General features: G+C 42.2%; 1 protein-coding gene across 2 annotated transcripts in view; it reads left to right on the top strand.

Annotated features, from left to right (window-relative positions):
• CDK12 (cyclin dependent kinase 12) overlaps nt 1–23,443 on the top strand; it is an 81,218-nt gene that overhangs the window by 53,234 nt on the left and 4,541 nt on the right. For both annotated transcript variants that reach the window (XM_049778901.1, XM_049778910.1), the window contains exons 7-13: nt 3,038–3,094; nt 4,099–4,200; nt 8,489–8,566; nt 11,707–11,823; nt 12,948–13,079; nt 17,172–17,383; nt 20,024–20,473. In XM_049778901.1, the coding sequence (XP_049634858.1) occupies nt 3,038–3,094; nt 4,099–4,200; nt 8,489–8,566; nt 11,707–11,823; nt 12,948–13,079; nt 17,172–17,383; nt 20,024–20,473 (1,148 nt within the window). The remainder of the gene's footprint in view (nt 1–3,037; nt 3,095–4,098; nt 4,201–8,488; nt 8,567–11,706; nt 11,824–12,947; nt 13,080–17,171; nt 17,384–20,023; nt 20,474–23,443) is intronic.

Below are 23,443 nucleotides of genomic sequence, written 5' to 3' on the forward strand. Positions count from 1 at the left end.
GTTACCAGCCGAGCAGACCCAAAGGATTTGTGGCCCAAAAGGATTTAGGTCAAAAATTGTGCTGTTCTGGGCCCCGAGAGATAGCACAGCGGTGTTTGCCTTGCAAGCAGCCGATCCAGGACCAAAGGTGGTTGGTTCGAATCCCGGTGTCCCATATGGTCTCCCGTGCCTGCCAGGAGCTATTTCTGAGCAAACAGCCAGGAGTAATCCGTGAGCAAAGCCGGGTGTGGCCCAAAAACAAAAAAAAACAATAATAAAAACAAAAATTGTGCTGTTCTAACTCAATGGTGCAGAAAGCCACCTAGACTACACCCAGCACTCCCCATGGTACTATGTGATGTCAGCAATCAAACACAGACCATAGTCTTGAAGATTGCTCTTTGTGAATTTCAACTCCGTATGGCCCTTTTGTTTTGTTTTGCTTTGTTTTTTGGATTACACCGGGCAGCGCTCAGGGCTACTCCTGGCTCTATGCTCAAAAATTGCTCCCAGCAGGCTCCGGGGACCATATGGGATGCAAGGATTCTATCTCTCTGGCCTTCTTTGTTTATTTTTGCTTGTTTGTTTTGGGGCCATATAAAGCAGTGCTCAGGGGTTACTCCTGACTCAGACTTAGAAGTTACTCCTGGAGGTGCTCGGGGGACCATATGAGATGCAAGGGACTTGACTCGATAGGCCACACAAGAAATACCTTACCCACTGTGTTTTTCATACCCTATGAGGGACTGTAAAATGTGAGCATGTAGGGCCCAGAGAGAGAGAGCACAGCGGCATTTGCCTTGCAAGTAGCTGATCCAGGACCAAAGGTGGTTGGTTCAAATCCTGGTGTCCCATATGGTCCCCTGTGCCTGCCAGGAGCTATTTCTGAGCAGACAGCCAGGAGTAACCTCTGAGCAACGCCGGGTGTGGCCCAAAAACAAAAAATCAAAACAAAACAAAAAAAATGTTAGCATGTAGCCCATTGTTTCTTTCTCCAATAAATAGCTTATTTAGAAATTTTAGCTTCTGTTGTTTACCAAGAAATCAGAGAATATTTAGTTAAGGTTAAGAAATCCAGGGCCGGGGCTCGGAGAGATAGCACAGTGGTGTTTGCCTTGCAAGCAACCGATCCAGGACTAAAGGTGGTTGGTTCGAATCCCGGTGTCCCATATAGTCAGTCCCCCGTGCCTGCCAGGAGCTATTTCTGAGCAGACAGCCAGGAGTAACCCCTGAACAATGCTGGGTGTGGCCCAAAAACAAAAAAACAAAACAAACAAAAAAAATGTGAGCATGTAGCCCATTGTTTCTTTCTCCAATAAATAGCTTATTTAGAAATTTTTTTTGGGGGGGGGCCACACCTGGCGTTGCTCAGGGGTTACTCCTGGCTGTCTGCTCAGAAATAGCTCCTGGCGGGCCGGAGAGATAGGGTGTTTGCCTTGCAAGCAGCCGATCCAGGACCTAAGGTGGTTGGTTTGAATCCCGGTGTCCCATATGGTCCCCCGTGCCTGCCAGGAGCTATTTCTGAGCAGACAGCCAGGAGTAACCCCTGAGCAACGCCGGGCGTGGCCCAAAAACCAAAAAAAAAAGAAAAAAAGAAAAAGAAATAGCTCCTGGCAGGCACGGGGGACCATATGGGACACCGGGATTCGAACCAACCACCTTTGGTCCTGGATCGGCTGCATGCAAGGCAAAAGCCACTGTGCTATCTCCTCGGGTCCTTATTTAGAAATTTTAGCTTCTGGGGCCAGAGAGATAGCATGGAAGTGGAAGTAAGGCATTTGCCTTTCATACAGAAGGTCATTGGTTCGAATCCCGGCATCCCATATGGTCCCCCGAGCCTGCCAGGAGCTATTTCTGAGCAGACAGCCAGGAGTAACCCCTGAACGCTGCCAGGTATGACCCCCCCAAAAAAAAAACAAAACAAAACAAAAAAAAAAAGAAATTTTAGCTTCTGTTGTTTACCAAAAAATCAGAATATTTAGTTAAGGTAAGAAATCCAGGAGCCAGGGCCCGGAGAGATAGCACAGTGGTGTTTGCCTTGCAAGCAGCCGATCCAGGACCTAAGGTGGTTGGTTCGAATCCCGGTGTCCCATATAGTCCCCCATGCCTGCCAGGAGCTATTTCTGAGCAGACAGCCAGGAGTAACCCTGAGCACAAAAAAACAAAAAAAAAAAAAAAAAAGAAAAGAAAAAAAATCCAGGGGCCAGAGAGATAGTACGGTGGTTGGGTCTCTCTCCTTGCACACAGGTCTTGAGTCTTGTTCTAGTTCCAGCACCCCGTATGATCCCCTGAGCTCTGTCATGAGGGATCCATGAGTGCAGAGCCAGGAGTAATCTCTGAGTATCACTGGGTACACTCCAAACCCCCACTCAAAAATAAACTTTCAATATGTCAAAACCAAAAGTACAGAAATATTGCAGGAAAACCTTAAGATTGTAAATTGAAATAGTAAAAATGTGTTTTTTCTTTCCTTCCTTAGTCAAAATATATGCTACAAGAAGGCAAAACTATAAAGCTTTAATGAGGGGCTGGAGAGATAGCATGGAGGCAAGGCATTTGCCTTGCATGCAGAAGGATGGTGGTTCAAATCCTAGTATCCCATATGGTCCCCCGAGCCTGCCAGGAGCGATTTCTGAGCATAGAGCCAGGAGTAACCCCTGAGCGCTGCCGGGTGTGACCCTCTCCCCCAAAAAAAGGCTATAATGAGAAAGCAGTTGAAGAGTTGAGAGAAAGTGAGCTTTATTTGCCTTGGTTTTTAATCTGTAAATAATGGTCTTGGAAAGAAACAATGAAATGTGTTGAAATTTACCATATTAGGTAAATTTAGCAGATGGGGGGAAACGACTCATTAGTTGACTATTATGTGAAATATATTTGACCAGTGGAAAAGAATAATGGAAAAATACTGTAAACAATCCAGATGATTTTTCTGTATAAATTAATTATATTATTAAAAAATAAACACCAAAATTGATTTAATTATCTTACCTCACAAATTAGCACATTTTAGGTTTAATTTGGAGGCTGCTGCTTAAGAAAAAACCTTTCTGTCTTACAGTGGGCAGATCAAGCTAGCTGATTTTGGACTTGCTCGACTCTACAATTCTGAAGAGAGGTGAGATTTTCTTTTTTTTCTCCTGAATAAATATTTTTGTTTATTATTTTTGGTATATTTATTTAATTGCTATCTCTCCGGCCCCAACTTCTTTTTTTTTTAGATTTTTTTCTGTCCTCCTGCCCCTCAACTTAAGTTTTTTAATTAATGAATTTTTATTTTATTGGGGGGGGGTCCTGGAGGTGCTCAAGGTTTACTCCTGGCTCTGTGCTCAAAAATCACTCCTGGTTCAGGGGACCATATGGAATGCCAGGGATCATCGGTCCTGAGTCAGCCGCATGCAAGGCATTCGCCCTATGCTTGCTACCACTCTGGCCTCCCAACTTACCTTTTTTTTTTTTTTGGTTTTTGGGTCACACCCAGCAGCGCTTAGGGATTACTCCTGGCTCTATGCTCAGAAATCGCTCCTGGCAGGCTCAGAGGACCTTATGGGATGCCAGGATTCGAATCACCGATCTTTTGCATGCAAGGCAAACGCACTACCTCCAACTTATCTCTCAGGCCCCAGAACTTAACTTTTTTTTTTTTTAGGATTTATTCCTGACTCCGCTCAGGAATCACTCCTTGGTGGTGCTTGGGGTATCATAAGAAGTTCTAATGATTGAACCTTTATAAGTTGTGTGCAGCTCCAGTTGAGAGTTTTATGTTCTGTACTCTTTCTTCTACCCCTTTACATTTTCTCATGGTTTTGCACACCAGAGTGCAGTAAACTAAGAATTCCCTGCACAGGGATCACAGATAATAAAGCTTCTTCAATTGTGGTTCAGCATGATTGTTGTATGTAGAACGCTAGAGATTCCCGATCCCCACCCCTGTGTGGTGCTAGTCATTAAACACTTAACTTACTGAGATTCATCTTTGGATCCCCATGTATTTGAACTATTAGGTTTCCATGAAGCTATTTTGATTATTTAGAAACTCTTACTACTTGGATTCAGTTGTGTAATTATTCTTCAGCAGAAGTCATGTAAATGTGGTTTTTAGTGTTCTCTTTTTTGTTTTAGTCGCCCATATACAAACAAAGTTATTACTCTGTGGTATCGGCCTCCAGAACTTCTGCTAGGAGAAGAACGTTATACACCTGCCATAGATGTTTGGAGTTGTGGGTAAGATTCTCTTTATATTTTCTTTTCTTTGTAAGTCACTATTGTTGAACTTATACCCTGTTTTCTCCCAACATGAATTTTTTTTTTGGGGGGGGGTCACACCTGGCAGCGCTCAGGGGTTACTCCTGGTTATACACTCAGAAATCGCTCCTGGCAGGCTCAGAGGACCATATGGGTTGCCAGGATTTGGACTACTGTCCTTCTGCATACAAGGCAACCGCCCTACCTCCATGCTATCTCTCCGGCCCATTCAACATGAATTTTTACACCTCTTAAGTTTGAATGAATAAAGATAAAACTTAGCTATATATATATATATATATATATATATATATTTTTTTTTTTTTTTTTTTTTTTTTTTTTTTTTTTTGTGGTTTTTTGGGTCACACCCGGCAGTGCTCAGGGATTATTCCTGGCTCCAGGCTCAGAAATTGTTCCTGGCAGGCACGGGGGACCATATGGGACGCCGGGATTCAAACCGATGACCTCCTGCATGAAAGGCAAATGCCTTACCTCCATGCTATTTCTCCGGCCCCAAAACTTAGCTATATTTTAGCCAAATCTGATGGATATTTATTACTTACAGGGAGGAAGTGTTTGGATTTTGGCACAATACCTGACAGTGTTGAGGGAACTGTGAGGGGCAAGGATTGCACTTGTTCCTCCTACATGCAAAAATAAAACATGCATTTTGTTCCTTTGAGCTAGCTCCCTGTACCCTGAAATAATTTTTTTGGGAGGGGGGGCCCACACCCAGCAATTCTCAAAGTCTCTGTATCCCCAGAGATCTCCAAGCATTGTGGAGTGCAACCCTGCAAGCCGAGGTGCTCCATCATTGCATGCTATTCACATTTAATTGCTATGCCCACCTGGCTGGAAAAACACTGGAAACCAAATAAGAAGTTTCCTAGGAAACTCTACACACCATTCACACCATTTTTTTTTTTTTTTTTTTGGTTTTTCAGGCCACACCTGTTTGATGCTCAGGGGTTACTCGTGGCTATCGCTTGTAAGGCAGACACCTTACATCTAGTGCTACCTCGCCGGCCCCCCTACACACCATTTTGGAGGCCCAGAAAGATAAAGGAAGCAGAAATGAGCGCTGTCCCTATCTTTTCTGTATAATTCGTGCCTAGGTTTGATCAAATAGTACCTTTATTTCAAGAAAGAAAGTTAAATTATAACCATCATAAAATAAATACCTATTGGGACCGGAGAGATAGCATGGAGATAGAGTGTTTGCCTTGCATGCAAAAGGATGATGGTTTGAATCTTGGCATTCTATATGGTCCCTTGTGCTTGCCAGGAGTGATTTCTGAGCGTAGAGCCAGGAGGAACCCCTGAGTGCTGCTGGGTGTGACCCAAAAAAACCAACATCAATTAATTTATGGACATGCATCATTCATAGTTGGTAAATTTTAAATTTAGTGTTAAAGGGTGTTAGTGCATGCATGCATGTTTGTGGAAAGAATGAATCTGTTGGTAAGGTGGTCTGCCACAGGGACAAATATTTATTACTATAAGGTTAAAAAAATTAAACTAAGCATTTTATTTCTTTCCTTTGAAGCCACATCTTTGAGGTGCTCTGGAACTGTGAGGTGCCATGTATTAAATCTAGGCTTCCTGCTTCCAAAGGATATACTCTAGCCTGCTTATCTCTCTGAGACATTTTGTTAATTTGAAATTCTCTACTAGGCCAATGTTCTAGATTAGCAAATTTAGTGCCCTGCATATGTGAAGAGCCCTGGATCTGAACACTGGCATTCCCCCACCCCAAAATCTATAGATAACATGTTGGGGTCTTGCTTTTGAATTTCCTCCCAACTATAATGTGCCACTAACTGTATAACTTGTATCATAAGTACTCAAATTTTAACACTTGTAATGTGATTTTAGAGTCAGTGGATGAAATGAGAATCAAACTTGTATTCACCTACAATTTACAAGAAATAAAAAGAGGGGACTGGAGCAATAGCACAGAGGTAGAGCATTTGCCTTGCATGCAGCCAATCTAGGACAGTGGTTTGAATCCCAGCGTCTCATAGGGTCCCCTAAGCCAGGAGCAGTTTCTGAGCGCATAGCCAGGTGTAACCCCTGAGTGTCGCCAGGTGGCCCAAAACCAAACCAAACAAACAAATAAACAACAAAGAAATAAAAAGGGATAGAGAATCGTCAATAAAACACTATATAGGATGGAATTAAGCAAAATTCAAACAAAAAATAATGGAATAAGCCAGTTTCTTCTACAGTAATATTTAATGGTGGAGAAAGCGATTTAGAGAGATGAAGGCAGGATTTATATAAAAAACAAAACATGAAGCAGGAAAGATAGCTCAATGGGCTGAATTCACCACATAGTCTCTCTCTTTTTTTTTTTTTTTTTGGTTTTTGGGCCACACCCGGCAGTGCTCAGGGGTTACTCCTGGCTGTCTGCTCAGGAATAGCTCCTGGCAGGCACGGGGGACCATATGGGACACTGGGATTCGAACCAACCACCTTTGGTCCTGGATCGGCTGCTTGCAAGGCAAACACCATTGTGCTATCTCTCCAGGCCCACCACATAGTCTCTTAACCACTACTGGGTGCTAGCCCTAACACAAAGTTGGGAGTAGTTTTGACCCAAAAAAACTGAGATAACTAATTGCAATCTAAGAACTTTATTTGGATATCAACTTAATGTGAGTTAAAAATTAAATGAATTGGGAGTTGTTAAAACAAAGCCAAAGTGTATTTCTGATATTAAGAAATTATTTTGGGGGCCAGAGAGATAGCATGGAGGTAAGGCATTGGCCTTGGATGCAGAAGGACAGTGGTTCCAATCCCGGCATCCCATCTGGTCCCCCGAGCCTGCTAGGAGCGATTTCTGAGCATAGAGTCAGGAATAACCCCCGAGCCCTGCCGGGTGTGACCCAAAAACCAAAAACCAAAAAAAAAAAAAAAAAAAAAAAAAAAATTGGGGGGGAGTGGAGATAGCACAACGGTAGTACGTTTGACTTGCATGTAGCTGATCTGGGATGGACCTGGGTTCTGTATGGTTCCCGAGCCTTCCAGGTGTAATTTCTGAGTGCAGAGTAAGGAATAAACCTTGAGTGCCGCTTGATGTGGCTCCAAAACTAAACAAAAAGAGAAAATATTGGAGTCGGAGAGAAAAACAAACCCCTGAGCGCTGCCGAGTGTGACCCAAAAACCAGAAGAAAAAAAAAAGAAAAAGAGAGAAAATATTTTGGTAGTAATCAAATTTTACTATCCAAGAAAGGGAGGGGATGTTCTTTGTTTTTCTTTATTGTTTGTTTTGTGTGTGTTTGTGTATTATGGTTGCAGGTAAAGGATTGAATCTGGACTTCTATACGCAAAAATATACTCCAGGGACCAGAGCAGCAGTTAGGGGATATTGCCTGGATTTAATTCCCTACACTACATGGTTCCCTAAGCACTGACAGGGTGTCCCAGGTATCTCTGGCACTACAGGGCTTGAGCAGCACTGCATGCTTGGGCTCTTGTAATGAACCTGGCCTGGTTTGCAAAATTGTGGTTGGGAAGACATAGAGATGGTACAGCGAGTGTGTGTGGTACAATTCCCAGCACCCAGACCCTCAAGATTCATTAGGAGTCGCTCAAAAACAAATATAATAATAAAATTGGCTGGAGAGATAGTACAGTGTACAGGTCTCTTGCAATTGCATGTGGCCAACCAGAGTTCAATTCATGGCACCCCATATGGTCCCCCAGCACCAACAGGAGTAATCTCTGAGTGCAGAGACAGAAGTAAATTCTGAGTATAACTGGGTGTACAAAAATAAAGAATGAATTACTGGCACATCCCCCAAGTCTCCTGAGCACTACTTGGGAGTTCTTCCTCCAAAGTTGAATCCCTCAAAGAAGAGTCATGTGTTCCACTCCATTGAGTTCTCTCTTTGACTCATGAAATAAATTATTTTTGAAACTCAGGCACTGTTTTTGACCTAATTTATAAGATGGTGACTACAACCAGAACAATAAAAATAATTTATTAAGATATATCCTTAAGGGGCCGGGCGGTGGCGCTGGAAGTAAGGTGCCTGCCTTGCCTGCGCTAGCCTAGGACGGACCGCGGTTCGATCCCCCGGCACCCCATATGGTCCCCCAAGAAGCCAGGAGCAACTTCTGAGCGCATAGCCAGGAGTAACCCCTGAGCGTCACAGGGTGTGGCCCAAAAACAAAAACAAAAACAAAACAAAAAAAAAAAAAAGATATATCCTTAAATGATTTCATAACTTTTTCTCCTGGCCTCTTATTTTATTCTTTCTAGATGCATCCTTGGGGAACTGTTCACAAAGAAGCCGATCTTTCAAGCTAATTTGGAATTGGCTCAGCTAGAACTGATCAGGTACACTCATGCATGTGCTCTAAGTTTACAGATGTATTAGGTAATCTCATCATCTAATTCTAACACTTGTCAGTCATTCTACTTAAGTGATATTATGCTTCTTATATCCAAGTAAGTTTTTTCTTTTCCTGTTTTTTTTTTTTTTTCCCCTTGGTTTTGGACCACAACTGGCTATTCTCAGGTTTACTCCTAGCTCTCTACTTAAGCATTAGTCCTGGCAGTATTTTGAGAATCATGAGGTGCCAACAATCAAAATGATACTTCATCTGCAGGGAAAGCACCTTTTTTTTTTTTTTTTTTTTTTGGTTTTTGGGCCACACCCGATGATGCTCAGGGGTTACTCCTGGCTGTCTGCTCAGAAATAGCTCCTGGCAAGCACGGGGGACCATATAGGACACCGGGATTCAAACCAACCACCCCTTGGTCCTGGATCAGCTGCTTGCAAGGCAAACACCGCTGTGCTATCTCTCCGGGCCCGGGAAAGCACCTTAACCCTTATACTGTGTCTCTAATCCCAAAATATAATTTATGCAAACATTTACTAAGCCTGTATTGTAATAGATATTTTTCTGTTAAGCTTTAGTTCTAAGGTAAATAAGGTAGCTACTTCCTTTATCATACAGTATATTAGAAATAGAATGGTTGTACTCATACCAACAATGCAGTTTTGGGATTCATCCTTGGCCTCCTGTGTGGAAAACTTACTGATCTGTTTCCCTAGTCCATTTAGGTTTTGGGGTCTTTTCTTTGTTGGTGCTTTGAGCAACTCCTAGCTACAAGTATGCTCTAACTGATGCTTACGGGACCATGTAATGCTGGAGATCAAACACTGGCCTCCTCCTTGGAAAATATGCACTCTCGAACGTGAACTATCTGACTCTGTTTTATTGGTTTAATGTTAAATAGGATTCTTAGAAGGAATATAACAGAGCTAATACAGACATGCTTTGGAGAGGGCACTTCCGTTCCCAACGATATCAGCGAGCTGTGCTGAATGATTCAGTGCTCAGGCCCAGCCATGCTATAACTAGAGCTGTAGCCAGCAGTACCGAGGTGTCATATGTTTGTTGTAGGGGACTGAACTCAGTTTCAGACATGAAAATTCTCATACTCAGTAGTGAACAGGCCTTATTCCTCGATCTATGTTCAGGAATAACTCCTTTCAGTGCTCTGGGAACCATATGCAGTAACCAGAGTTTGTTGTGTACAAGACTAATGCCTTAACTGCTTACTCAGCTCTCTTTGGCTCCACATATATTTTTCTTGTTGTTATTGTTTTTGGGGGGAGGGGCCACACAACAGTGCTCAAGAGTTATGCCTGGCTCTGTGCTGAGAAATTATTCCTGGCAGACTTGGAGGACCATATGGGATGCCTGTGATTAAATCCAGGTCAGCCATGTGCATGGCAAATTCCTTAACCACTGTGTTATCACTCTGGCCCCCAAGTAGATTGTTTTGTTTTGTTTTCAGACTATCCCTGCTGGTGCTCAGGGCTTACTCCTAGCTCTCTGCTCAGGAGCTATCTCTAGCAGACTCAGGGACTCTATGGTATGCTGTGGACTGGAATGTTGGTTGGCGTCATATAAGGCTTATCTGCTGTATTATTCCTCCAGCATCCAAAGTAGAAAATTTTTAACAAGTTTTGGTTTTTGTGTTGGTTTGTGTTTTGAGCTGCACCAGATGGTACTCAGATGGCTCTGTGCTCAGGGATTACTTTGGTGGTCCTGGGGGATCTTATGAGGTGGTGTTGTAGAATTCAGGTCAACTGTATGCAAAGAAATGCCCTAACTACTGTACTATGATCCCACTTGGTTTTTGGCCCACACCATCTGTAATTATTCCTGACTCTACTCATGGGATTATATGTGGTACCAGAGATTGAATCCAGGTTTTCTCTGTGTGAGGCAGGCACCTTACCTACTATGCTCTGTCTGGCCTACAAAGTTATTTATTTATTTATTTATTTATTTATTTATTTATTTATTTAGGTTTTTGGGCCACACCCGTTTGACGCTCAGGGGTTACTCCTGGCTATGCGCTCAGAAATCGCTCCTGGCTTCGGGGGACCATATGGGACACCGGGGATCAAACCGCGGTCTGTCCGCGGTCCGTCCTACGCTAGCACTTGCAAGACAGACACCTTACCTCTAGCGCCACCTTCCCGGCCCCACAAAGTTATTATTTTTTTTTTTTTGCTTTTGGGCCACACCCGGCAGTGCTCAGGGGTTACTCCTGGCTGTCTGCTCAGAAATAGCTCCTGGCAGGCTCGGGGGACCATATGGGACACCCGGATTTGAACCAACCACCTTTGGTCCTGGATCGGCTGCTTGCAAGGCAAACGCCGCTGTGCTATCTCTCCGGGCCCCCCACAAAGTTATTTTTAATGGAAGATTAAACTTATTCTTTGTTAGGTGGTAAACTAGATTGTCCCTTAAATTTTCAGTCTTGAAGCTGGAACCATAGTATAGTGGGTAGGGCTTTTGCCTTGCATACACCTAATCTAAGTTTGACCCTCAGTACTTCAAATTGTTCTCTGAGCCTCACCAGAAATAATATGTCACTGGGTGTACCCCAAAACACAAAACAGGATTTTCTGTTTTAGCTCTCTAATGCCAGTTTTTCTTATGGTAATCTAGAACAAGTTGAACCCTTTAAGAAAAATGAAATAGAAGAAAATTGGTGGTATTAACCTCATATGGAGTATTAAAAACTTTTTACATGGGGCTTGCGAGATAGTACAGAGTTAGGGCGTTTGCTTTGCACATAGCCTATCCAGGATGGACCGTGGTTCGAATCCTGGCATCCCATATGGTCCCCTGTACCTGCCAGGAGAGATTTCTGAGCACAAAAGCCCTGAGCACTGCTGGGTGTGATCCAAAAACAGAACAATAGCAGCAGCAAAAAACGCTTTACAAAGCAAATAATTTTGGACTATTATGCCAGTATTTCTTATCAGTTCTCCCTGTCCTTTTCCATCTGTAAAGCATTAAGGTTATTTTTTTGTTTTTACCCTTCTGCATGCCCTCTAAAATGTCAAGATTTCCCAGACCCCAGGAGGTAATATTTTTGCTTCTATCATTCCATAATTTATGATGCTGACTCACTCACTTCCTTGTTCTTGCCTTTTGCTTCCTTTTTAGTCGACTCTGTGGTAGCCCTTGTCCAGCTGTGTGGCCTGATGTTATCAAGCTGCCCTATTTCAATACCATGAAACCGAAGAAGCAGTATAGAAGGCGTCTAAGAGAAGAATTCTCTTTGTGAGTTTTGCAGAAATAAACATCTAGTTCCTGTGTTTTCCTAGCGTTGGGAATTAGTGTTTTTCCAGTTTACTATAGTTACAAACTACAAGCAAATATTTTTTAGGGCTGGAGTGATAGCACAGCAGCAGGGCATTTGCCTTGCAAACAGCTGACCCAGAACGGACCTGGGTTCGATCCCTGGCATCCCATTTGTTTTCCGTGCCTGCCAGGAGCTATTTCTGAGCACAGAGCCAGAAGTAACCCTGAGCTGCCGGGTGTGGCTAAAAACCGAAAAAAAGAAGAAAAAGAAAACAAAAAAAAAAACCCAACAATATTTTATGTACAACTACAAACATGTTTGTAACCATGGTGCTTAAATAAATATATTATTTTATGGGGCCGGTGAGATAGCATGGAGGTAAGGCGTTTGCCTTCCATGCGGAGGGACAGTGGTTCGAATCTCGACATCCCATATGGTCCCTCGTGCCTGCCAAGGGCTATTTCTGAGCGTAGAGCCAGGAGTAACCCCTGAGTGCTGCTGGGTGTGACCCAAAAACATATATATATATATAATTTATATAATTTAAAAAAAGTAAAAAAGAAAACATTTTATTTTTATACAGTAGTTATTTTAACATGGCTCTATTTTTTGTTTTTGTGTTGTTTTTTTTTTTTTTTTTGGTGCCCCCTCTGAGGAACGAACCCAGGACCTTCAGAGCATGGCTCTCTTGATGGTGCTAGGGAATCTGTGTTCTGTTGCTGAACTCTTGGTTCTAAGAATCTCTGGTTCTTATCCTTGGCTCTTTTGTAATTTTTTCATCTCACCACCCACGTTTCCCACTAGGCTTGGTAGTCCCAATTTTGTAATCCAAAACCAGGGATTGATTAGCATTTGATTCTATGAAAAAGCCATTTTATTCTGAACAATAATAAATTTCTTGTCATTTTGTTCTTTCCAAGACAAAGAGAATGAAACTTAGTTTTATTTCTATCTGCATAAAAAATTTCCTTGAATCCTGTCTGAAAGCAAAGCTGCTCATTTCCAACTGCCTATAGCAGTAGAAGTTCAGATCTGTGCCACAAGATTACAGCTCTAAGAATTATAGGGTCATTTGTGAACTTGTTCTTTTTTTTCCCCACAGTATCCCTTCAGCAGCACTTGATTTACTAGACCACATGCTGACACTAGATCCTAGCAAACGTTGCACAGCTGAACAGACCTTACAGAGTGACTTCCTTAAAGATGTCGAACTCAGCAAAATGGCCCCTCCAGAGTAAGTACTGGTATTCAAGTAGTAACACTAAACATCCCTCTAAGGTATAGGAGATGAGATGATTAAAACAATAGATTGCAGGCAGGGTTGTTTGTTTTTGGGACACACCTGTGGTGCTCCTGGCTCTGTACTCAGGAATTACGCCTAGTTTTGGAGGACAATATGGGATTCCAGGGGTCAAACCCAGGAATGCTGCATGCAAGGCAAATGCCCTACTTGCTCTACTATCTCTCTAGCCCCAGAACAGTAGATATTTTTCAAGGAACAAGTAATCTTAAATGAAGAAGTATTGTTAAGTAATGAGATTCTCAGGGACCGGCGAGATAGCATGGAGGTAAGGCGTTTGCCTTCCATGCAGAAAGACGGTGGTTTGAATCCGGGTATCCCATATGGTCCCCCGTGCCTGCCACGGGCGATTTCTGAGCATAGAGCCAGGAGTAACCCCTGAGTGCTGCCGGGTGTGACCCAAAAACCAAAAAAAAAAAAAAAAAAAAAAAGTAATGATATTATTTATAGGAGGTCTGTTTTCTTTTTCTTTTCTTTTTTTTTTTTTGGTTTTGAGTGGGCCTCAGTGCGATGGGGGGGGGGGGGTCCTGACCCGAGGGGTGGGGCCTCATATAAAAAAAGATAGGATATTCTAATTTGACTCAAGCTGTTTTATTTTTGTTGTTAGGGTTTTTTTTGGGGGGGGGGGCGGCATATGTAGCTTTTCTTTTTCTTTTCTTTTCTTTTCTTTTTTTTTTTTTTTTTTTTTGGTTTTTGGGGCCACCCCATTTGCTCATGGGTTACTTCAGGCTAAGCACTCAGAAATTGCCCTTGCCTTGGGGGAACCATATGGGTCGCCGGGGGATCGAACCGTGGTCCTACCTTGGCTAGCGCATGCAAGGCAGACACCTTACCCCTAGCGCCACCTCACCTGCCCCATATGTAGCTTTTCTTAGGGCTTTCTGCTGGCTCTTCTCAGGGATCATTCCTTGCAGTGCTTGGGAGAAAGCATAGGATATATATTATGGGGGATTGAACCTCAGGCAGTTGCATGCAGAGGTACCTTAATTGAATGCATTATCTCTCTAGCCCACAACTATTTTCTTTCCTCAATCCAGAGCATATTGACTTTGAAAACATTCCTTTTCACTTTTATTCATAATCATTTTATTTGCCTAAATTTCCTAGGTTTGTGGTGACTATGTATGTCCCACACTAGCAAGAACAGTCTTTTTTTCTTTCTTTTTTTTTGGGGGGGGGCCACACCCAGTGATGCTCAGGGGTTACTCCTGGCTATGTGTTCAGAAATTGCCCTGACAAGCTCGGGGACGATAGGGGATGCCCGGGGTCTAACCCAGGTCTGTCCTGGGTCAGCTGCGTACAGATAAAAGCCCTACTACTGTGCTATCACTCCGGCCCCAAATATTCTTGATTTTTTTTGTTGTTCTTTTTGCTTTTGGGTTACACCTGGTGGTGCTCAGGGGTCTCTGCTCAGGGATCACTTCTGCTGGAACTTGAGATTGCTCTGGCCCACAAATTTCATTTTTTGTTTTGTTTTTGTTTTGAGGCCACATCTGGTGATGCTCAGGGGTTGCTCCTGGCTATGCACTCAGAAATCACCCCTGGCTTGGGGGACGATATGGGACAACAGGGGATTGAACTGTGGTCTGTCCTAGGTTAGCGCACACAAGCTACTGCCTGCGTTACCGTTCCAGGCTGTTCACAAATTTCTTAAATTTTGTAAGCTTCTGGGGCCAGAGAGATAGCACAGCGGTATTTGCCTTGGAAGCAGCCTACCCAGGACCTACGGTGGTTGGTTCAAATCCTGGCGTCCCATATGGTCCCCCGAGCCTGCCAGGATCTATTTCTGAGCAGATAGCCAGGAGTAACCCCTGAGCACCACTGGGTGAGGGCCCCCCCCCCAAAATAAATTTAAAAAAATTTTTTTTATGGTTCTAAGTCTCACATTTTAGATTTTAGTAGATAAAAGTCATCTTTTTTTTGGGGGGGGTCATCTTTTATTATTGAAGCATTATGTAGATTTCATGTCGAGGATTTTTGGGCTTTCTAAGAGTAAAACTATCTTAATGAATAGAAATGCATTAAATAGAATGTTAATACATGAATTAATACATGAATCAAATTCTAGAGAAATGTCCATATTCATTTACAAGGCTATAGTTTTGATTCATTGCAGTTGCATATGTCTTAACATGTTTAAGTTTTTTCTGTAATAATGGGGCTTTTAGATCTTTTTTATGGTAGTTTATTATAGTAAAATTTTACCCACAGACTACTTGATACAGGAGATTTGAAAATTAGTTATGTCAATATTCTAATAAACCCATAAATGATAATATCCAGTTGAAAATTCCATGGCAAAAAGAAGAAAACAAATTGTTTTGGAGTCCTCATAGATAAAGTGACACATAGGATTTTGAATTCAGATAATGTAATTATGTAGTTTTTTACCTTTCCTGGGCTTTCTTTAGAATTTAAACAGCTGGGAGGTGCTGAAGCCGTGGTACAATGGTAGGGTGCTTGCCTTGCATGCGGCTAACTTAGGACAAACCACAGTTCAATTCCTCGGTGTCCCATATGGTCCCTCAAGCCAGGGGCAATTACTGAGCACATAGCTAAGAGTAACTAACCCCTGAGTGTCACTGGGTCTGGCCAAAAACCAAAAAAATATATAACTTAAACAGCTGGGGTCAGACCTCACCAAGAATGGTTCTTTAGAGCAAAGCCAGGAGTAAGTCCCTGAGTATGTGCTAGGCATGGCCCAAAAATTATAAACAAACAAACAAACAAACAAATAAATAACAGGCTGTTTCTAGTTTTTCCATTTATTTATTTCTAGTTGAAATGTGACTAGTAAATATTTGCTTTAATCTTGTATGGTAAGCAAGAACTGTTAAAACTTAACTAATTGATCAGCTATGGATGTTTACTTTAGCAGATATGTCTATGGTATTAGCTCGGTGCTCATTTTATTATAATGGAGGTCTTTGTTTTGATTTTTTTGTGCCACACCCTGTGATGATCAGAGATTGTTCCTGGCTCTGTACTCAAAATTACTACTTTTGGTGTTCAAGTGATCGCCAGCATGCTCTGCATCTGGGATGCTGGATCTTGAACCCAGGTTGGCCACATACTGGTCAACAAGTGCTTTAACTGCTATATTCTCTCTGCAGCCTGGTTTTGTTTTTGTGCCACACCCAACAGGGCTTACTCCTTGTTCTTCTCTTGGAATTATTTCTTGTGGGCTCAGGCCATATAGGATGGAAAACACCTGCTAAACTATCACTATTTGTGTATGTGTTGTTGGTTGTTATTTTTCTGGATGGGGCCATACTTGGCAATGCTCAGGAGTTACTCCTGAATCTTTACTCAGCAATCACTCCTAGTGGTGCTTGACGAACCTGTGGCAGCCGCATGCAAGTTAAACACCCTACCCATTGTACTATTGCTTCAGCTCTAAGATCTATAAGTTATTAAAAGTTTTATGGGCTTTGAGACTTCTGCAATTTTTTTTTTTAATGGATTTTGGCTCACACCCGGCAGCACTCAGGGGTTACTCCTAGCTCCAAGCTCAGAAATTGCTCCTGGCAGGCTCGGAGGACCATATGGGATGCAGGGATTTGAACCAATGACCTTCTGCATGAAAGGCAAATGCCTTACCTCCATGCTATCTCTCTGGTCCCGAGACTTCTGTAATTTTATTTCTTCAGTCATATGTAATAATTAGCTCTACAGTGCTATGCTACTACTATATATTTACTGACACTTCTGGTTATTTTTATTTTCTGTATCCATCTTATTTCCCACCTTCCCTTTTTTTTTTTGGGGGGGGGAACCACACCTGACATTGCTTAGGGGTTACTCCTGGCTGTCTGCTCAGAAATAGCTCCTGGCAGGCACGGAGGACCATATGGGACATCGGGATTCAAATCAACCACCTTAGGTCCTGGATCGGCTGCTTGCAAGGCAAACGCTGCTGTGCTATCTCTCCGGGCCCCCCCACCTTCCCTTTTTAATCTCTTGTTCCTCCATTCTCTTGCTACTGCATTCCCATACATGTTTCCACTTTGCTTTGTCTTTTTTCAGCCTTCCTCACTGGCAGGATTGCCATGAATTATGGAGTAAGAAACGAAGACGGCAGCGACAAAGTGGTGTTGTTGTAGAAGAGCCACCTCCATCCAAAGCATCTAGAAAAGAAACTACCTCAGGGACAAGTGCTGAGCCTGTGAAGAACAGCAGCCCTGCACCACCTCAGCCTGCTCCTGTCAAGGCAGAACCTGGAGCTGGAGATGCAATAGGTCAGTGCTAGATTAGTGTCTTAGTTATGAAGCAAGAAAAATCTTTGCGGGTTTTGAACATTGAATGTCAGAATCAAGGAGAAAGAGATTTTGAACATCAGGGTCGGGGAAGGAGAGGAGAGGAGAGGGAGTAAAATGACTGTTGAGAGGCTATGTACTTCAGAATCAAGAACTGGTATCTGTATAGGGTATAAGTGTTACTGAAGCTTTAAAAAATGTGTGAATTAGGGCCCGGAGAGATAGCACAGGCGTTTGCCTTGCAAGCAGCCGATCCAGGACCAAAGGTGGTTGGTTCGAATCCGGTGTCCCACCCATGTCTCGCCTACAAACATAATTTGAAGCCCTTTTAGAATCATTAATACACAATTGCTAAGGGCAAAATTAGTTTATAAACTATTATTTAAATAAATCCAAAAGTTGGAGCCAGAGAAATAATACACTAACAGTGTAGTTAATGCTCAATGCTGGCTGAACATTAGAATCATTTAGGGGAAGGGTCTAAAGCAGTAGTATAGTGAGTGAATGGAGTGCTTATCTTGCAGGCTTTCAATCCTGATTCAATTCCCAAAACCCAGTGTAGTTCCCTGAGCACTGCTGGGTTTGGCCCAAAAAAAAAAAGAAAAAATTATTTAATATTGTCTGAGAAGCTTTAATTGTGGGAGAAAGTTAAGGCCTTTCCCAAGTGGTGCTCAGAGAGGCCTGGGTCCCTCCTAGTGATATTTAGCCAAACAGGCCTGTTTTAATACAAGGGCACTAGGTTAAGTGATGTTGGTCAGGTCTTAAGAGTGCTTGAAATGGGGCCAGAGAGATAGCATGGAGGTAGGGTATTTGCCTTGCATGCAGAAGGACGGTGGTTCAAATCCCGGCATCCCATATGGTCCCCCGAGCCTGCCAGGGGTGGTTTCTGAGTGTAGAGCCAGGAGTAACCCCTGAGTGCTGCCGGGTGTGACCCAAAAACAAAAACAAAGAATGCTTGAAATTATCTGGGTCCCCCCAGAGGTACTTGGGGATCCAGTGCTAACCCCCACAATGCTCCAGACTCTATGTCCTGGTGGCCATGAGATTTTGGGAATTAACCAGAATCAGCTACATGCTACTCTCTAGAATGGAAGTTTTAAAAAAATTGCTTCCCTGTGGGTTGTGGAGGTAAAGGTCTTGAGCATGTCCTTTGTTTGTGAAAGGTGGCATCAGTTCAGTCCCTAGCTTTACATGTTCTTACAAGCACTGTTGGGAGTGCCCTCTTGAGTACATGAGTGTGACTCCAAACCCAGAAGCACTCAGGTGTTATTCTTGGCTCTGTGCTCAGAAATTAATCCTGCCAGGCTTTGGGACCATGTGGGCTGCAAGGGATCAAACCTGGGTCAACCATGTGCAAGGCAAATACCCTACCTGCTGTGTTCTCTCCAGCCCCACAGTTTTCAAACCTTGAAGGATGAGGACCTGAAGCATTTGAATTTTAAAATCTTTCTTAGGAATTCTGATGTATAGTAATGGTTGAAAATTACCTTGACAAATATAGGTATAAACAAGTCAATTTCTTTCACAACATAGAGATAGTTTTTATATGTGTGTGTACACATAATTATTTTGTAGGTGTTTGAGCTATATCCTGTGATACTTGGGATATTGTGTTTGCCCAAATTCCAGTATACAAAGCAAGAAACTCCAGCCATTCAAACAATCTCCCCAACTTGCTTCTCTTTTTGGTGGGGAGGGCCATACTTGGGTCTGTGTGCAAAAGATTGTACGTAATGTAGACATATGTACACATGTAGACATTTGAAATGTAGACATTTAAAACTGGGATGCAACTGCAGCCACATGCTAAATAAGTGCTGTAGCCTTTGTGGTTTTTTTGTTTTGTTTTGTTTTTTCGTTTTGGGGCCACGCCCGGTAATGCTCAGGGGTTACTACTGGCTATGCGCTCAGAAATCGCTCCTGGCTTGAGGGATCATATGGCCGAGGATTGAACCGCAGTCTTTCCTGCGCTTGCATGGGCAAGACAGATGCCTTACGACTTGCGCCACTGCTCCAGGCCAAGTGCTGTAACCTTTGTATTCTTTCTCTGACTCTACTTTGTGTTTTTTGTGTACACCCATCAGTACTCAGGGACTACTCCTGATTCTGTGCTCAGGTTTCACTCCTCATGGTACTCAGGGAACCCAATGGTGCTGAGGGATTGAACTGTAGCCTCCGACATTCAAAGCATATTTTAGCATTTTGAGCTATCTCTCCTACTCCAAAATTATAATTTTAGTTCCAGAGAGATAATTCAGACCTTAAATGTGACTGATCCTAGTTCATATGGGATCCATTTGGTTTCCCAAGCATCCCTAGGAGTCACTCCTGAACACTATCAGATGTGGCTCTATTCTTCCAACCACCTTTGTCCAACCACCTTACCCCAAATAATGATAACTTTACTAATTGAATAGTATGAATTGTCATTGCCAGTTAAATTGACCTTGCCAGGTAGGGTCCTAGCACCAGAGCAGATACACTTGTGGACATTCCATATGGTTCCCCAAGCCCCACTATGAATAACCCTTCTAGGTGTGGCCCAAAAACCAAAAACAAAACAGATGTCAAGATCCTTGCCCTGCCTCATTCTCTTATATTGGGTCCACTGTATTTCCACAGGTCTTGGTGACATCACACAACAGTTGAATCAAAGTGAATTGGCAGTATTATTGAATCTTCTGCAGAGCCAAACTGACCTGAGCATCCCTCAAATGGCACAGCTGCTTAATATTCACTCCAACCCAGAGATGCAACAGCAGCTGGAGGCCCTGAACCAGTCCATCAGTGCCCTAACAGAAGCTAGTTCCCAGCAACAGGACTCAGAGCCCATGGCCCCAGAAGAGTCTTTGAAGGAGGTACCCCCTGTCCCAGTGGTCCAGTCTTCAGAACAGACAACCCCTGACACTTCAGGCACACCAGCTGACATGCAGAATATGTTGGCAGTTCTCTTGAGTCAGCTGATGAAAACCCAGGAGCCAGCAGGCAACCTGGAAGAAAACAACAGTGACAAGAACAGTGGGCCACAGGGGCCTCGAAGAACTCCCACAATGCCACAGGAGGAGGCAGCAGGTAAACAGACCGGTCATGAATCTCATTGAGCTCAGGTGCCGTTGATCGTCTTAAAAATCTTTAACATTTTCTTTTTTACATCAATGCCTCAGTTCAGTTTCTCTGTAAAAAACCTATTAAGTCTCAAGCTTTTCAAAGCACCTTTCATACACTGCTTACTTTTTTATTTACTAGGAAGTAGGTAAGTAAATCCCCTTTGTTCTAATACAAGGAAGCCACAACTAGCTAATGCTGCATCTTGAATTTGAACCACTGTATGTGTGGTGGCCAACTAGAATAAGGCATATGAAAAATCTACTTTTCAGACAAGCCATTATTGCATTTATTCTAGAGTAGTGTGGATGCTGGATACCAGTCTTGCCGGGAAGACACAGTCAAGAAAACCCTAATAAAATACTGTTAATCTCCTGGAGCATAAATTATGAATATTTATAATTAGATAACCAACATCGTATATTTTATTTTGAAAAAAAAAATAATATTATATATGTCTTGGTTCTTGAGACCACTGAATTTGAGATTATTAGGCAGTGAGCATTATATAAATAAAAATACCCTAGAAAAAGGAACTATATCTTGATCTCATTTGACCACAGCATGAATTATGTAAAAGGAAAAAGAAGTTAAAAATCTTAAAACAACTTGGAACTTTTTTCTATCCATGAAGATCCCTTGAGTTGGGAAGGAGAAGAGGCACAAGGTACATTAATCTTCAACTTTAGGGGTTCTGTATTGAATGTCACATGAATTGGTGCAGAAACTTTACTGATTGGAATTCAGATTTCACATGTACAGATTAAATATATAAACTATCTTTCATATTATATAAAACTAGAAGGTAACCAAATAAGATAAACCCCCTTTATAGATAGGAAAACTGCTGTCCTTCAGGGAGTTTATATAAGTCTTCCTGTGTTCCCATTATTGGAATCGTATTATTGGCAAAATCAAAACCAGATCTCATAACTCACAATTCCTTAATGTGTTTGTTTTTTTAATAATATATTTTAAGTCACTTTTTCTTTCATGTTGATAACAGTTCTTTTTTTTTTTTTTTTTTTTTGTGGTTTTTGGGTCACACCCGGCAGTGCTCAGGGGTTACTCCTGGCTCCATGCTCAGAAATTGCTCCTGGCAGGCACGGGGGACCATATGGGACGCTGGGATTCGAACCGATGACCTCTTGCATGAAAGGCAAACGCCTTACCTCCATGCTATCTCTCCAGCCCCGATAACAGTTCTTTTTAAGAGAAAAAGAAAACAAGGGATAACAGCAGAAGAGCAAATTTAGAAGTAAGACTGACCACCTTGTGTCTTATCTCTTACACCCTGCTTCTCTACCCTGCAACCCCCTCAGGGAAAAATTCAGCTTTAATGAAATTGCTGGAAGGAAGTGGATCAAATGAAATAATAATAATTACTATTTATTGGTATAATAATTGGTATTTACCCTCTAGTTAAACCAGCAAACATTAAACAAATGGTAAAATGAACTAAAACTAAGGTCTGGTCAATTATCAGAAATTGTTGGTTTTACATTTCAGAGAAATGTGAAAGTGTCACTCCCAATTTTTACAGTTATTTCTGGATCATGTTTGGTATTGCCTATGTCTCTCTTACTCTTACTTCTTTTTCAACCTCACATTTTATTTGCCATTTTATGGTTTTCTCATATCACTCATTATCACTTCCAGAAGAGGGCAGACTAAACTAGCCAGGGGATTATGATCACTTTTACTACCATTTAACAACGTGATACTTGTTGGAAAAAGCTTTGTTTGAAATTTAGTTAGTCAAATGAAATTTTTTAGTTACGTGTACATTTCATAAAGGCCTCTGTTAGAGCTATTGGAATAGTATTGTCATTTTAAATCTAGGGTCCAAAGAAATATTATAGTGGGGAGAGTACTTAACCTTGCACAGGGCTGACCCAGGTTCAGTCTCTGGCATCCCTAATGGTCCTCCGATCCTTGCCCTGAGTGTCTCCAGGTGTGGCCCCAAAACAAAAACATTTAAATAACTGTTATGTGCATTTTTAAAATGTGATCTTTATTTTAATTTCTCTAAAAATAAGTTTTATTTATTGATCTGGAAAGATAGTATTGGAGTTTAAGCACTTGCCTTGCTTGCAGTTGACCCAGTTCTAAGCACTTCCAAGAGTGAGCACAGAGCCAGAAATAGCATCTGAGCACCCTATAGGATTGCTAAACCTACCCTCTCCACAATTTTATTAGCCGTACTTTTAGTGTGTGTGTGTGTGTGTGTGTGTGTGTGTGTGTGTGTGTGTCACATGAAGTATGTGAATGCATGCATTTGCGGGGAGTCACAACCAGCAGGGTTCAGTGGTACTTCTGGCTGTATACTTAGGAATAACTCCTGGCTGACTTGGCAGTTTATATGGGATGCCAAGGATTGATACAAGATTGAGCACATGCAAAGCAAGCCCCTACCCATTGTACTCTCACACCAGCCCAAGTTTAATAATTTCAGATATCTGATTTTTCAACTTTGAAATTGTTTTTACCCACACATGTAAAAGAATTTGAGCTCAGGGGCTGGCAATATAGCGCATTGGTAAGGCGTTTGCCTTGCATGTGGCAGATCTAGGACATACCTGGCTTGATCCCCGGTATCCCATATGGCCCCCCTAGCAAGGAGCTATTTCTGAGCACATAGCCAGGAGTAGCCCCTGAGCGTCACTGGGTGTGGCCCAAAACCAAAAAAAGAAAAAAAAGGAATTTGAGCTCAAAATTAGTTCTCTTGAAATATAAACAAATCATTTACATAAAAGGCAAAATTTAAATATGAAAAATAGCATACTTCTAGAAGTTTAGTTTTGCCTGTTTTTGCATTAGGCACTTAAAAAGTATTTTGTTCTTAGTATTTAAATAAAACAAAATTGGAATTAAATTTCACATACAGGGCCCAGAGAGATAGCACAGCGGCGTTTGCCTTGCAAGCAGCCGATCCAG

The sequence above is a fragment of the Suncus etruscus genome, chromosome 1 (assembly GCF_024139225.1).
Source record: "Suncus etruscus isolate mSunEtr1 chromosome 1, mSunEtr1.pri.cur, whole genome shotgun sequence".
In the NCBI taxonomy this organism is placed as follows: Eukaryota; Metazoa; Chordata; class Mammalia; order Eulipotyphla; family Soricidae; genus Suncus; species Suncus etruscus.